Genomic DNA, 14,856 nt, shown 5'->3' with positions numbered 1-14,856 from the left:
CGCCAGCCCCTGATAGACACACGGACCACCAGAAATCAGTGAGTTATAGGAAACACTCTCTTTATTCAGCCAGCTGGGTCTGTCAGGGGTACACAGAACCCAAATTAAGCAGCCCGAAATATAGAGGTACAGAGTTTTAAAGCCCTAAACCCCATTCTTCATTCTGTCTAAACACAAAAGTCTGTTTTTCTTCTATTTACTAACTGTCAACCCACAGGTCAGTTGTGCAAGTGGGGGTATAGAAGCAGAAAACTTGTTAGAATGTTATGTTCCTATGGGTGACAGCCTATGTTCCCATGGGTGATAGCCAAGTAGTAATTTTCCAGCCTGCACAATAACTGCATCAGAAGACCTAATAATACTAACATAAAAACCAATCATCTCGGATGAAATTATCCAGGGTCAACCTCTGTTCATGAAAAATTGGATTAGGGTTGAAAATAAAAACTACTAGTACACCTGAAGAGAGAAACTGGGGAACACTGGGTTATAGACAGCCCCAAATCATACTGCTAGTGTTGGAAAAGAGACTGAAACCCAGGTCGCCAAGCAGAGGATGCTTTGGGGTGGGGAAGGTTGGGAGAATGCCAAAGGATGAATTGTGCAAGGTGACCCTGTTCTTAAATTGGACTTCCGCTTTCTCCAGGCTCTCTTCTCCTGGTGAAATTGTTCAGTTCAAAGGACTTCAGACTGTGTTCAGACCAGTGTAATCACAAGAAGTTCCAGAAACAGACTGCTTGGATAAAGAGGCAGTTCCATCCCCTTCTGATTAGTGATCCTAAGCAGGTTATCTCGCCTCTTCAGGTTTCCTTTTGTCGTCGCTGAAATGACAATTAACTCTTATTACAAGGTAGCTTTGATGAGTGTATTCATTAATAAAGGTGAATAATTAGGATTACCTGGCAGAAATTAATTTGTTCAATATTCTTATGATTATCACGGATAGAATTATAATCTTAATGAGAACAAATGTTAAATACTGCCTTTTTGGAAAATATTCTTTGTCTAAATGGATTATTTTTTCCTTAGCACATTATATCAATGGTATATTGCATTCTAATACAGCCTTCATCCATCAAACAGCCTGGTGACAAAACACCTTATAGATTTCAATTAGATATTTATCTTATTGTAATAAAGTCTAGTCATTCCCAACACTTAGAAAGTGTTATCCTTCTATGTTCCAGAAGCTATGACGGGAGTAACACACACAAAGATGAGGAACTGGCTGCAGCTTTAAGATCTTATATCCTAATGAGAGAGCAAAAACAGTCAGGAGACAATTCGGAATATAGCCAGCTCCATGTGCATTGCCATAGTTGATTTGATGACCAGAAAGAAACATTCTAAACCAAATGCCTCCCTTCAAAGTCAGATTTTTATTGTTTGCTTAACTGCAGGGAAACGCGACTATAATAAATAAGGCATAACAAGACACACACAAAAAATCAAACAACAGAATAGTTAGTAAGATGGCAAATGATTGAAAGCTCAAGCTAATCGAAAGATTTAGGTGAGCTAGTTGGGACACTTACCTCTGAGTTGAGGATTGGGACAAAGGTAGTCAGCATAAAGAACACTGCCTGGGTGGTTAAAAGGGCGAGGCCAACTTAGAATTGTTAGAACCCAGTCACAGCTGAAATCCAAGGGAGCGAAGAGGCACAGCTAGCCTGTGTTGTGGGCGCATCACAAAGAAAGTTACTACAGTTAGAACCAGCAATAGGTCCAACTGCAAATGTTTAGCATCAATCACCAACAAGGTACAACTGGTAAAATGTATGATAATAATAGCAGGGCAGGAATGAGAAGGTATTTGGATTCTCACGCTTGGGTATAAATGTTGGCTGAATCTCCCTTTAAATTTTCTAGGACTCTTAAGTTCGGAGAGAATTCTGATGCATAGTCACTCCAGCATATTCATGATTTGTGTTTGCTGGATCTGGCCCTAGGAGCGCAAGGGAGTTTTAAACAAATTTGTATGTGTATCTATTTTATACACACACATAAACATAACTGTTTTTGTATCATCAAGTTTTGATTGACTTATATTCATATCTCTTGGACACTTTTTGATGATTTTTATTTTAAATTGTTACGAAAAAATTCAAGTATGCCCATAGAGAAAACCAGTTTAACGAACCCTAGTGTATCCCTCACCTAGGCTTTAACAATTTATACATTTGGCAATCTTGTTTAACATCTCTCGCAGTTTTATTATTATTATTATTATTATTATTATTGTTGTTAGCCATAGTATTGTAAAGAACTCACTGATCCATTATATCATTTGGTGGTGGTGGTGAGGCGGGCTGCAAAATGATGAGTACTTCATCTTGGACATGATTAAGCGTTCAATCCTGGTGAAGGAAATGAAGACACTGTGCATGAGTTGAACTTGCCTGTGTCTACTATTCATATTTCTTACATGCAGAAGGAAAAAATCTTGAAAGCTGCTGAAGTTACTATTGGTTCTACTAGTAGAAAACGGTTTCTTTTAGTCATCCATGAATAGGTAAAATGAAAAGTCTATTGAGTGCATTGATGGGTGTAAAAAGCGTGGTGTTCCATTAAGTTATCTTATACTTAAGGAGAGATCAGTCATTCTTCTTAATAAGTAAAACTACACTGTACATACATTATTTCTACTTTATACAGGCTGTGTATTTATTATTTTGACAAGAAAAAAATTCCAAGATGCCATAAATTAAATTACAGCAGGATGAAAGGAAAAGACAGGAGAGGTTAATCAGTTAAGTACAGGGCAAACACAAGAAAAGACAGCTTGCATTCCTGAATGTAAGTAGAAACAATTAACTTCTAGGTGGCCATTTTCACGATTATCTAAAGAAAATACCCCGATGGCACCACCCATGAGGCGCCTGTGCTCCTTGCTCACCCATAAACTTTCCAGACTATTGCCCACCACCAATCCAAAGGAGCAGACACCGTTCCTTAGGGACTCTGCACCTATCCCAGAACTAGCCCTGCTTCACCTTCACCCACCCTTATATCTACAGCCAATGTAAATTCTTTCAAAACAGCTTATATCTTTCTTCCTCAAACTGTTTCTATAAAAAAGCCCCTCAACTCCAAGATAGCGGACATGTTTGTCTTTCCACCTAGCCCGGCAGCTATGGTTGAGACCTGGTTCATGCCCAGGACCTGGTCTTTTTCTGGCTGGCATCTGGCTCAATAAACCTTTTCTTTCAGAAAAGTTTCAGCCACAAATGTTTTTATTTAACATTATTGCTTTTACCATGTTAGTGTTATTTCAGGTTTTATGTGTTATTTGGTATGATTTGGTAGGTTATTTTGGGTCTGGGAATGCTCAAAATTTTTTCCACATTAACTTACGGTAATTGCTTCTTTGCGCCATTTCAGTTGATAAGAGATTTCATAAGGACAAACTACTTTCAGAGAGCAGGGGAAATCTGTAATACAAATTGGCTAAAGGGTGCACAATGAGAGGCTCAAAATCATTATAGATAAATGTTAAGACTATGAAACTATGTTAAAAAGGCAAAAATCAGAAAGGTGAATAATTCAAAGAAGTGGTGAGGATTTGAGAACAGACCTTTCCTCAGAACTGGTGTTAGTGTTAATTCTGAAGAGCTGTATGTGGGGACGCTTTGTATGCTTTTCCCCTCTGTCCCTATAAACCACACTCGTGAACTCACAGAATACATCCCATTTAATCCACAAGGTATATGTATGATGACATGCATCACAGCATTGTCACCTGGGGGAGTTGGAAGCAACCAGGTATTTATCACTAGGTAAATGTTTATATAACATTTGTATTATTATAAAATATACTGCAGCAGTTAGATGAAACAAACAAGTTGTATGTATAGAAATATTGATCTTAAAATCATGATAAATGAATAATGAAAAGAGACATGTACCTAAGTACCATTCATATACATCAAAAACATATCCACACACCAAAATCCTAAAATTTACATGAATGCATAATTTTTAAAATATTGAAAAATTAGAGTGGGGCAGGAGTAGAAGTGGCAATTGGAGATGAGAGAATAGAATAGAATAGAATAGAATGAAATAAAATAAAATAAATACAATAGTAAGTTTTTACAGGGATAAATGATGTCAATTTGCTAAGAATCCTGTAGTATGAACAGTAACAAAACAGTAGTTTTCAAAAATATCCTATAATACTTCTAATGTGTTCATTCTTCCATATATATCTTTAAATCTTTCATTCATATATGCATTAAATGTTTTCATTTAAATAAACTCACTAACTATTCTATTCACCTGAAGTTTATTTTGGAATAAAGTGTGAGGCAGGGAGCCACCTTTGTTTATCCCTAGCAGTAGCTAATTGGATGTTCCACAATATGTACTGAATAATTAACATTTTCCCATTAATTCAAAAAGCTATCTCTATCCTAAATTCCAATAGGCACTTGAAATTATTTCAACAGATGTCACATTAAGTTGGAAATCATTAACAAAAAATTACTGTAGTATGTCAGATATTTGGAAATATACATTTAAATATCCATGAAAAAAATCACAGTGGAAATTATCACAATTTTTAACTGATTTTTAATGAATATTCAACATCAACCTCAAGGGATGCATCTAAAAACACGCTTAGAAATAAATTTTTATCTTTAAATTAGTATGTTAGAAAAAAACTAGTAACTATAATATCAATTAAGCATCTATTTCAAAAGATTAGAAAAAATGGAAATTAAGTCCAAATTAGAAGTAAATAATTATAAAAATAAATTTTAATGATGTAGAAATTAAACAGACATTAGAAATGATCAACAAGGCCAAAATGGATAACCTCTAAGTAAGGTTACTAAGAAATAAATATGATCAGAGACAAATTAATAATTTCATGTCAGGAATAAAAGAGACCATCACTACCGATTCTATAGACATTGAAGAGATAACCAAACAGCTACTCGTCTGGATTCCAGTAAAAACTATAAATCCTACAGAAATTTAGGCATGCCACCTTGATACAGTTTTCAGGGTTCTAGTAACCTGCAGCATACAAACTAAAGGAAAAATAACTGTGCCTTGAACCCCTTACCACAAATAGGCACAGAACTTGTGGACTCTTTCAATTTTGAAGACAGCATAAATCACTCGACATTAGTACTCCAATCCATTTAGTCAGCGACTCATAAGTCTCTCTGAATGTTGAATGGGACCCAGAGGAAGACAGAGCTCTTGTCCAAAGCAGGACAAAGCTGCAGAAAAAGCTAACATGCCATTTAGGCCACATGACTCAATATATTCAATCTATGGCATAGGCACCAACTGACCATGCAACTGGAAATGCCTATCAAAATTAGGTTTACTGGATTTAGTAAGTCATAAAGTTGAGCAGGCACTGCAGCATTTATTTTATGATGCATTCAGAACTGATCCCAGGAACATCCAGAAATCATAAGTGAAGTAAACAATTGCTCCACAGCCCAGTGTCATTTTTACGTGTTGTAGGAATTTAGCTTACACCTTTGGGCTGTTAGCTGTGAAAAGCTGATGTAGGGGGAATGTATTTGAACCTCTTTTCACAGATGAGTTGGTTCAATAATTGACTGTTTACCAAATTACAGGTTAGATCAGTATAGTATTAAAGAACAATGGTGAGGAAAAATTGCTTGCAGAGCTGACAGAAGTATACTTGGCACTGAATCTTTTATGGAAGGAAAAGTGACCTGAGGTTTAAAAAAGTGGGAATAGTTTGGTGTTGGCCAACATACTGAAAAGAGTAAGATGAGAAACTGCTTTTGCTACAGCCCGTAAGTTTTGGTATGTTGTATTTCCACTTGTTTCAAGATATTTTTTGTTTGTTTGTTTCCCTTTATTTCTTGACTCACTGTTGTCCTGCTTTCCCTCCAAATTGTCTTTCTGTGTCTTCTTGTAGCTCACCAAACTTCTTTAAAATAGCTATTTTAAATTCTTTATCAAGAAAATCACAGATCTTCATGTCTTTGGTGTTCGTCACTGGAAGATTATTGTGACCCAGTGATAATGTCATGCTTCCTCGATTTTTCCTGTTCCTTTAAGTTTTACATTTATGCATCTGCATATGAAACAGCAGTCACCCCCTCTAGTCTTCACAAATCAACTAGGAGAGAATTGCCTGTCAGCCCTGATGGAGATTCTGAGGCTATTTCAGACCTTCCATAGGTACACCTGCATCTCGCTTCTTGCTCCCTCTTGTGGCAGAATTCTTAAGCTTGTATGCCTTCTCTGAAGCCTATAATGAACCACCCACCAGGCCTAGTGCTGACAGTCTCTTTTGTTTTCCCAAAGGTGGCGCTAAAGCTCAAGTTCGTAGCTTTTCTCTAGCTTGCAGTTTCCAGCCTGCTTTCTGCTCATGCTCAGTAGCCCTCTGCCTTAAGCCAGAGGATTGCCTCTTTGTCAGCCTCCACACAGCTGGGGAAAAGATACTCACACACACTCTCACTGTGCCCCGGTCTCCCCCTACCCACCCTATCCACCCTTCTCTCCATCTCCCCGCTGCTGCCCCGCCTCTTCCAAAGAAATCATGTGCCGGGAGATCTCCCTTGATTTTAAGCAGTGCCGCCTTGGGGGAAGGGGTGACACGGGTAAAGTCAAGCTCTTTTCCTAGTCTCTCTAATGCAACCAAACGATGATTTTTTTTTTTTTTTTTTTTTTTTTTTTTTTTTTTTTTTTTTTTTTTTAGCTCCCGTGCTGTGTTGGAACTTCTCTGGAGACTTGGACGTCTACAAAGGCTCTTCTCATCCGTTAGTGATTGTCTAAGACACCGTTTTTCAGGGGCTACCAGACCACAGCTAAGCGGGGCTTGAGCTGGTTCATGGGCCATTGCAGGGTCCACAGCAGGGCTATATGCCTATTACCTGACACACAGGTGGGCAAGACTTCCTCCCATGTCTGTGGGTGCTGGATCCCAGAGCTCCTACAAAAGCACCTTTGTCTATGTATGGTTGCCAAATTAATGTTGTTGAGGGGACAGACAAAAAAACGGACATTCTACCATGATGCTCATGTCACTTCTCTGAAAACTCATTTTGGGCCAGCCTGCCTAACAATGTCTGTTGGGGAAGGTGAAAGAAAATAGACAGCAAATTTTTGTTAGGTCTGCAGAAAAATAATCAAGAGCCAGGGATGACTTCTGCAGGCATGGCCACTGCTGATCTTTTGGCCAAAGGTCTAAAGTAAGGGATGAAAATTATATTAAAATAAGATATAACCCAGGTAGAGGAAGAAATGAAATTATAATACATTTATTCCTGTTCGTATCATTTTTTGTATTATAAAAAATCAACAAATACTTATTAAGTACCTACTCTTTGTATGACACTGTTTTGGGCACTTCGAATACATAAGAGAACAAAAAAGGTATCTTTTGATGGAGCTCATGTTTAATGATTGCATATGCTTAGTGTAAAACATTTAGAAAATACTAACCTTGTAGGAAGAAAAAGGTTCTATCACTCCATCATTACAAGATAGCCAGTGTTAACATTTTGTTGCATTTTTTGATCACTTTTTGCTATGCCTATACTCACACATCTATTTAGTTTAAAATTTGGGGATTTTATTGCACCCTTAATTTACATAATGCTGTACAATTTGTGAAAAGATATGAAGCTGTCAAACCCTCTTCATAAAAATTGCCAAATGGCTTTCCAGAGATTTTGTTAGTAAATATACTGAGAGTTATTAAGGGTTTAAAATTGACAGGAGTTGGTAATAATTGATTAGGTGTGTGTGAGAGAGAGAAAAGTGGGAGATAAAAGGAATGCTTTTCATGTTTATGACTTGTTCTACTAATGGGTAGATGCAGGTATCAATAATCAAGAATATAATTTCAGTAAGAATAAATTTGATGTGCAGAAGATGTGGTTTTGAGGCATCTGAGCCTGGAGCTGCACATCAATGTCTGAGCTGGAGATATGTACTGTATCTGGTTTGTTAAGCAAGACCAAGAGTAGGATCACCTAGCTAGAGTGCATGAAATAAGAAGAGGATAAAAGCTGAGTGCCAGGGAACTCACACTGTCCCAAAGACTTGGCCTTGGATTTTCTAGTCTCGGGGAGCCTGGGATAGCTTGGATGTTTCTAGGACATTCTAGAGTTTTCATCTACTCTAGCAAGCACCTAGGATGGCTCTAGAGTTCCCTGGTTGAGTCATCCCTTGGGTTTATCCTTAATAAAATCGGTTCATGAGGTCAGAAATCGAGGTATAGATTTTTCTGTTGATATGCTCCCATCCCCCTCCACCTACATACATTCATTGAATTTAACCTAGATTTTTCCATATAAGAATTTTAAATTAGGAAACCATGAGGGAAAATTGTGCATTGGAAGTTTAGTAACAGCAGTGCAGTCTCAAAATTATGTGTAGAATAGAAATTTAGGAGTTCTAGTAACAGAATGGAAAACTCATGTTCTGGTATTTTGACTTTCAAAAGTCAAATGAATCATCCTTAAATGACTTTAGTTTAAAAACTCTTTTATATAATGCCCAAAGTTTTAAGTTGTGCTTAGTAAGAGAAATAGGAAAAAGTACATTTACTTCATCTTGGAAGTGTAAGTCTTGCATTCATTTTGCTTAAAAAAAAAATTAAATAAAAATATTATTTGAGTTTTAGTCCCCTCTTAAATTTGTCACCACAGGCAAGTGCCTCCATCACCTCACCCTAGTCCTGGCCCTGTTTGGAAGTCATCTTGGAGGTTTTAATAATTTAAAAAATCAACCCAAAATAAGGCAAGAAAGGAGAAAGAAGTGACACAGAACAGTAAGACAAATAGAAAAGAAGCATTAACGTGACAGATTTAATCTCAAATATATTAGAATGAGATTAAAAATAACAGACTGGGGTACTCTAATATTATTAACAGGCCAAGGAAAAGAGGAAGATCCACAGAGACACCAAGGTGGGGAGGGAGTGGAGTCCTGTGGGTTCCTTGTTTGCAATAAAAATAAAAAAACAAAAGCAGCAGTGCTTGGATTTTTAAGGACCCTTTGACAATAAGATTCTGCAGTTTCTCCAACTTCCAGGAGAACAGTAACCATTTCCACATCCGGACATTATTACATTTTATACTGTTGTTATACCAAGATGGGACCAGGGCTGAACTTTAACACTCAAGATTTAGTAGCCACTTGGGACAACAATGCTTAAAAGGAAACTTCTGGGCCTTGTGTGTCATCTTTCGCTTAGCCTGCTATCTTCTGGGATTTTTGCTACTTGGCCACTGTCCTGCCTTCGTTCCCAGCTCCACAAGAATTATTGAGTACTTCCTACCTTGGAGTTTCCAAGCCAGCTTTAGAGTTGGATTGCTATATGAGTAAAGGCCAACATCCACAAGCTAGGAAGCAACCAAGTAACTGCCCTCAAGTACATACTACTGTCCTGAGTCCAGCATGTTGCCCAAAGGAAGAAAAGGAGGAAATAGTAGCTTGTCAATTTCTTATTTGTGGCATATGTAAAATACTGTTTGCCCCTTCAAAAAATCTGGCTAGTAAGACTGCTATATCTGGGGTCATTAAGGACATCCTGAATTTTTAGTTCCTTTCTGTAGTCACAAAGACGACCTCAATTTTAAGCCATAATTAACTTTTAAAAAGTTTTTAGCAGGTAGCAATATAAACCGTATTCTGGAGTATAACAATGAAGACTATTTACTGAAAGCTTACTACATACTAGGTACTAATCTAAGTGCTTCCAGGTGTTGTCTCATCAGCTTCCCACAACAATACTATTTTAAAGGTGAGGAAATGGAAGTTTAATGAAGTTAAACACCTTGCCCAAAGTCACCCAGCTATTAAGTTAAATAAAGACTTCAACCCAGGCTATCTTTCAAACTGACCTCTTAACCATCATGCTCCCTCCTTCCCAATATTGCCTTGAAATATATAAAGGAATATCACTAAGGTAGCCAGACTATTTGTTAATTTTTCCCCTTAATTTTGAAGAATCCATTTTAACTCCAGAGGACATCTATAAACCATTATTATTAACTGATAGAAAATCTGCACCACTGAGAACTGTGTTTTAACATTAATTTCATTCTTATATCACTTATCTTTGTAGGCACCTGATTACTGAATGCTTCCTGAGGAAATAACAATGTCTGGCAGACTGTTATATAAATTCCTGGTCGCCAATTTCTACTGGATCCTGTTAATGCTACTGTGATAGTACTATATCCAAGATCCATTTCAAATATTTTCCATTCTGTTCTGTGGTAGGCAGCTCCTGAGATCGCTCCGATGATATTATGCCCTTTATGCTATTGATTCTGGGCTACACCTGGTGACTTGCTTTTAACAAATAGGATACAGCAAAAGTGATGGAATGTCATTTCTGAGGTCAGGTTACAAAAAGACTTCGGCTTCTGTCTTGCTCACTCTCCTTTGCACTCTCTGATGGAATCTAGCTGTCACTCCCTATGGTGAGCCCCACATGGAGGAAAACCTTGCAAACTGAAGTCCTCAGAGTAACAGCCCAGGAGGAACTGAATTCTGTCAACGATCACTTAAGTGATCCTGTAAGTAGATCTTTCCCCAACTGAGCCTTGAGATGACAGCAGCACCAGCTGACACCTTGATTGGAAACTTGTACGAGATTCTAAAAACCCAGTTAAGTGACATCTATATTTCTGACCTACAGAAACTGTGAAATAATATTGTTTTAAGCCACTACATTTTGGGCCAATTTGTTACACAGCTTTAAATGACTTCTCTTCCCCAACACACACACACACCTTTTCTTCTAACCTTGGATTTTAGATGACGTGGCCACCCATTTCATGGAAAAAAGAGGTTTTTCAGAGAGGTTTTTCAATCTGTCCTGTTTCCATAGTGTAGTGGTTATCATGTTCACCTCACAGTGAAGTTTTTCAGTTACGAATTTTCTCAACTCCTTGAAAACAAATTTACAGTCTTAAAAGCATCCAAACTATTAATACTTTTAGTGATAACAGATGTACTTCCTTCTAAGGTTGATTCATTCACCTATCCTTTCAACTTCATCTTCTGTAGTCTCTTCCTCTCTTACACACCTAGCCTCTTTCTCTCATGTATTTTTATCATCTTCTGCTAGATCTTTCCCTATTAGCATTTAAATTGCTTAAGTTTCTCCCATCTCAAAAGACAAAAACCAAAACTAGCCTGACCCATCACTCTCTCCAGGTATTCCTCTCTCTCCTCTTTATTTTTTAATGAGTTCCATCACTGTTATTGCGACTTCTTTTAGTTATTCCTTAACCTACTTGGATATTGAATTCTCACCCTAACCCCTGAAGAATTTAATTTAAATTGTTATTACTAAGGTCTTCTACCAAAGACAACCATAATACTAAATCTAATGGATTATTCCTAATTTTTAGCTTGACCACTCGATAGTATTTGTCATTGCTGAGCATACCCTTTCTTTTGAAACACTGACCTCTCTGATGTCATACTCCTCTGCTTTTCCTTTCTCCAGCTGTCATACTGTCCTTTCAGGTTCTTCCTTTCCTTTCCCACACAAGGGATTAAGTCCTACACCCTCTTGCATTCTGACTCTACAAACTAAAAGTTCAAACTCAAGTGCTTTAGCAACGAGGCAGGTAAAAATGAATGATGTAATCTGAGTCTTAAGACATTAGAAAGTGTTGGGGGCCGTGGTGAACTGAATAGCCTATATCCCATATGGAGAGGGCAGTTTTCATTTGGTTTAAGCCAATGATTGTTGTATAGGAAAGTGACCCTATATAATGGAATTTTCAAAAAGCCCATTTCTATGTGCAATTTCTTCAACTTAAAAAAAATTGAATGATAATATTAAAACGTTAGGAGTCCAATTCAACCTACAAGCTGCTAGTCTATCATCTTTGTAGAGTCTCTTTAAACAATCTCTTCTTCTATTTCCATGGCTTCAATATCCACTTTATGCTAAAAATCTCTAAGGTTAGCCTTTCCCCCTAGACTCTATTCAGGTCCACATATAAAGTGCCTTGTTGACATCATCTCAATTTAGTTGTCACCTTAAAATTATCCCTCACTTCCCAACTCTCTCTTCCCAACCAGTTCCTTTAGTTGTATTCCATATTTTGGTAATGGTACCCACAATCCACCAGCTTAAGCCAGAAATCTAGACATCATCCTTGACTGTTCTTCTGATACATATTCAACTTTATGTATTTAGTATCTGTGACATACTTTCCAACCAATATTGATTCTTATCTCTAGATTCCATCCTGTTCTCTAATCCCATTTGCCACGATGATTTCATCTAGATTACTAACAGCCTCTCAACTGGTCTCTCCTCTTGCATCTTGTCCCATTTAAGAGATTCTCCATACTGAGGCTAGAATTCTCTCTAAAAGTAAACCTTACGATGTCACTATTCTGCTCAATCTTCAAGGCTTCCTTTTGTGATAATAATATCTTATATCTTTAACAATGTTACAAGGCCCCTGTGAGTCTGTCCCAGCAACATTCTTTCAGTTCCTGGAATGCTATCATCTCAGTGCCCCTTGGCTAAGAACACTCAGACTTCACATTGCTTCTTAAAGGTTACTAGCTTTCCTTGAGTCCCAGATTACTTTGTTCACATCTCATAACACTCAGCAGTGAGTCTCCATGCAATTAACTGTTCAAAATATCTATCTATTCTATCAGACTAACATTCGAAAGGTAAACACCAAATACGCTTTGTTCACCACTGGATTCACCAGTCCCTTAAACAGTATCTAGCACAGCAGTGACTCTTAATAAATCAATGTCTGTTGAAATAATCACATTCACTGTTGCTATTTGAATTCTTCCTTAATTCCCACTCTCTTTTCTTTTTAAAGAATAAATCTCAACTACCTTATTGTCTTTCAAAAACATTTTTTTTTCGGATGGATGAAGGAACCAGTCACAAGAGGCTGCACAGGGTCACTGGCCTCTTTCAGCGCGGTGGGCAGAAGGTGGAGTGCTGTGGCAAGAGCACCATGTGTAAACAATCCGAGCAGACACAGATCCTGAGCCCAGCAAACACGTGCTGCCGGCTGAACATGGAGAGGGCGGGCACCCGGGAGGAAGATCCCAGGCGGCCGAACGTGCTCGCGCCCGTGGCCGCCGCAGCCCACGGCGCAGCCGCCCGGGTCTCAGAGCGAGCGCACGTGCGCCGGCCGGACCCGAGCGGAGAGAGCGCCCAGGCACTCGCGAGGAAATGGAGGGAGAGGCGCTGTTTAGGGGTAGGGAGAGGTGTGCGGCCAGTTACGCCCTGGGAGGGGAGAGCAGGGAAGGAAAGGTTTTGAGGGACGGAGAGGAGAAAGGGAGGATCACAAGCTGGGTAAGGCGGGCCGACCTAGGGAGGAAAGGGGGCGGGGCGGGGCGGGGCCGGAGGAGCCGCGGAATAAAGGCACACCCGGACCGCACTGAGTTAATTCTGAAGTCCGGATGGAAGCGCTCCTACCTGGAGTCAGGCGGGGGTGGGTGGAAGGTGGGAGGGCGGTGCTTTAAGACCCCTCCCCGACCCAGCCGGTCCTGAATGGGCCCAACCCCCAGTAGCCCGCCATCCTCTGCCCAGCGCGCGCGGCCTTGTTCTCGCCCAGCGCCAAATCCCCGGGGTTGGCCCCTCCCCACTACGGGGGGGGGTGTAGGGGGCGTCACCTGTCCCCGGCGTAATCTGCGCTCGGTAGGCGTCCGCGTCAGCCGAAGCCCGACGCGGTGACGCCGTACGTCGACGTAAGTGACGCGCAGGCCCGGGCTGCTCCTCCTTCCCTGAGTGAGTGCCGGCCCGGTCGGGGCGGGGGAGAAGAGGGGGGGCGGGGGAGGGAGAGGCGACCCAGGAGTCGTTGTGGGCCGCGGGCCGGACCGGGTCCTGGGGCGGCGGGAGCCAGGGCCGGGCAGAAGGGCTTGGCGGGCCGTTAGAGAGCCGCCGCGGCGGTCGGGCCCCCTCCGCTGCCGGACTTGCGCACCCCGGCGCCTCCGGCGCCGTGCCCACCCGCTCCAGCTCGCGTTTCCCGACTCCAATTAGGTCAGGCTCGGAGTCCCGCGGCCGCGGCTCCAGCCCCCAACGCGCGGCAGCCACCCGGCTCGCCTTTCTTTCTTCCCTCGCCTTCCTCTCCTCTTGCCTCCCCCTCCCCCTCCTTTCACGTTGCTGAGGTTTGGGGTTTTGTTGTTTTATGTTTTAGGGGTTTTGTTCCGCAGCCCGAGTTCATGGGTGTACATTATCATGCTCCTCTTTTGTAGAGCAACCCGACGGCCATGGAGGCCGAAGAGACGATGGAATGCCTTCAGGAGTTCCCTGAACACCATAAAATGATCCTGGACCGGTTGAATGAACAGCGAGAGCAGGACCGGTTTACTGACATCACCCTGATTGTCGACGGTGAGTGGAGTAGTGGGACAGAGGAGAGTGAATTTGTGGCTTCAGTTCTTATCTCCCTTTCCCCCACCCGCCTGTTTTACCCACCCTCTGTGGGCTCGCTATCAAAAGTCAACGGAGAGAGTGCGCTGGGACCTGTGGTCACTTGTCAGTGTCAGCTCACTTAGACCATGCTGCAGAAGGCTAGTTGGCGGGCCAGGCAGGTTTTCAACATAACTATGGCATTTTAACTCTTTGTACCGTTTGAAGTTTTCCCATTGAACACTTGAGTGCAGGATTATGTTGTGGGGATAGGGAGGGCGTCTCTAAATGTGTGGTTAATAGTTTTCTATTGATAAGCTACTTTGAGGAATATCTCACAGGAGTCATTTGGGAAGTGTTGTGTTTTTTTTCTGCTTTCTCAGATGGTCTTGGAGGGAGAATGTGAGAAAATCCTTTCTACACTGGTACGCTCTTTGGAAACTCCCATAATAAAATGGGGACTTTATCAATTTTGGGTGTTGTCATTT

General features: G+C 40.5%; 1 protein-coding gene and 1 long non-coding RNA gene across 14 annotated transcripts in view; one reads left to right on the top strand and one right to left on the bottom strand.

The window, feature by feature from the left end:
- Nucleotides 1-223: 223 nt before the first annotated feature.
- LOC107518972 lies at nucleotides 224-13,603 on the bottom strand. Of its 4 annotated transcripts, XR_004952532.1 has the most exons (5): nucleotides 13,433-13,512; nucleotides 10,762-12,949; nucleotides 2,272-2,357; nucleotides 1,536-1,670; nucleotides 224-821 (listed from the first exon to the last, which is right to left on the bottom strand). It is a non-coding gene; the product is annotated as an uncharacterized LOC107518972 (long non-coding RNA). The 4 variants fall into 4 exon arrangements; XR_004952534.1 differs by lacking the exon at nucleotides 10,762-12,949 and having other exon boundaries at nucleotides 13,433-13,603; XR_004952531.1 differs by lacking the exon at nucleotides 13,433-13,512 and having other exon boundaries at nucleotides 10,762-13,303.
- ZNF131 (zinc finger protein 131) overlaps nucleotides 13,076-14,856 on the top strand; it is a 29,353-nt gene continuing 27,572 nt past the window's right edge. For 2 of the 10 annotated variants that reach the window (XM_016161139.2, XM_016161135.2), the window contains exons 1-2: nucleotides 13,650-13,744; nucleotides 14,212-14,350. In XM_016161139.2, coding sequence (XP_016016625.1) covers nucleotides 14,227-14,350 — 124 coding nt within the window. In that variant the 5' untranslated portion in view covers nucleotides 13,650-13,744; nucleotides 14,212-14,226. The other 8 variants (XM_036225695.1, XM_016161136.2, XM_016161133.2 and 5 more) reach the window with 7 other exon arrangements.

Source organism: Rousettus aegyptiacus, unplaced genomic scaffold (genome assembly GCF_014176215.1).
Source record: "Rousettus aegyptiacus isolate mRouAeg1 unplaced genomic scaffold, mRouAeg1.p scaffold_m13_p_8, whole genome shotgun sequence".
Classification (NCBI taxonomy): domain Eukaryota; kingdom Metazoa; phylum Chordata; class Mammalia; order Chiroptera; family Pteropodidae; genus Rousettus; species Rousettus aegyptiacus.
This window is presented reverse-complemented; position numbering and strand designations above follow the sequence as displayed.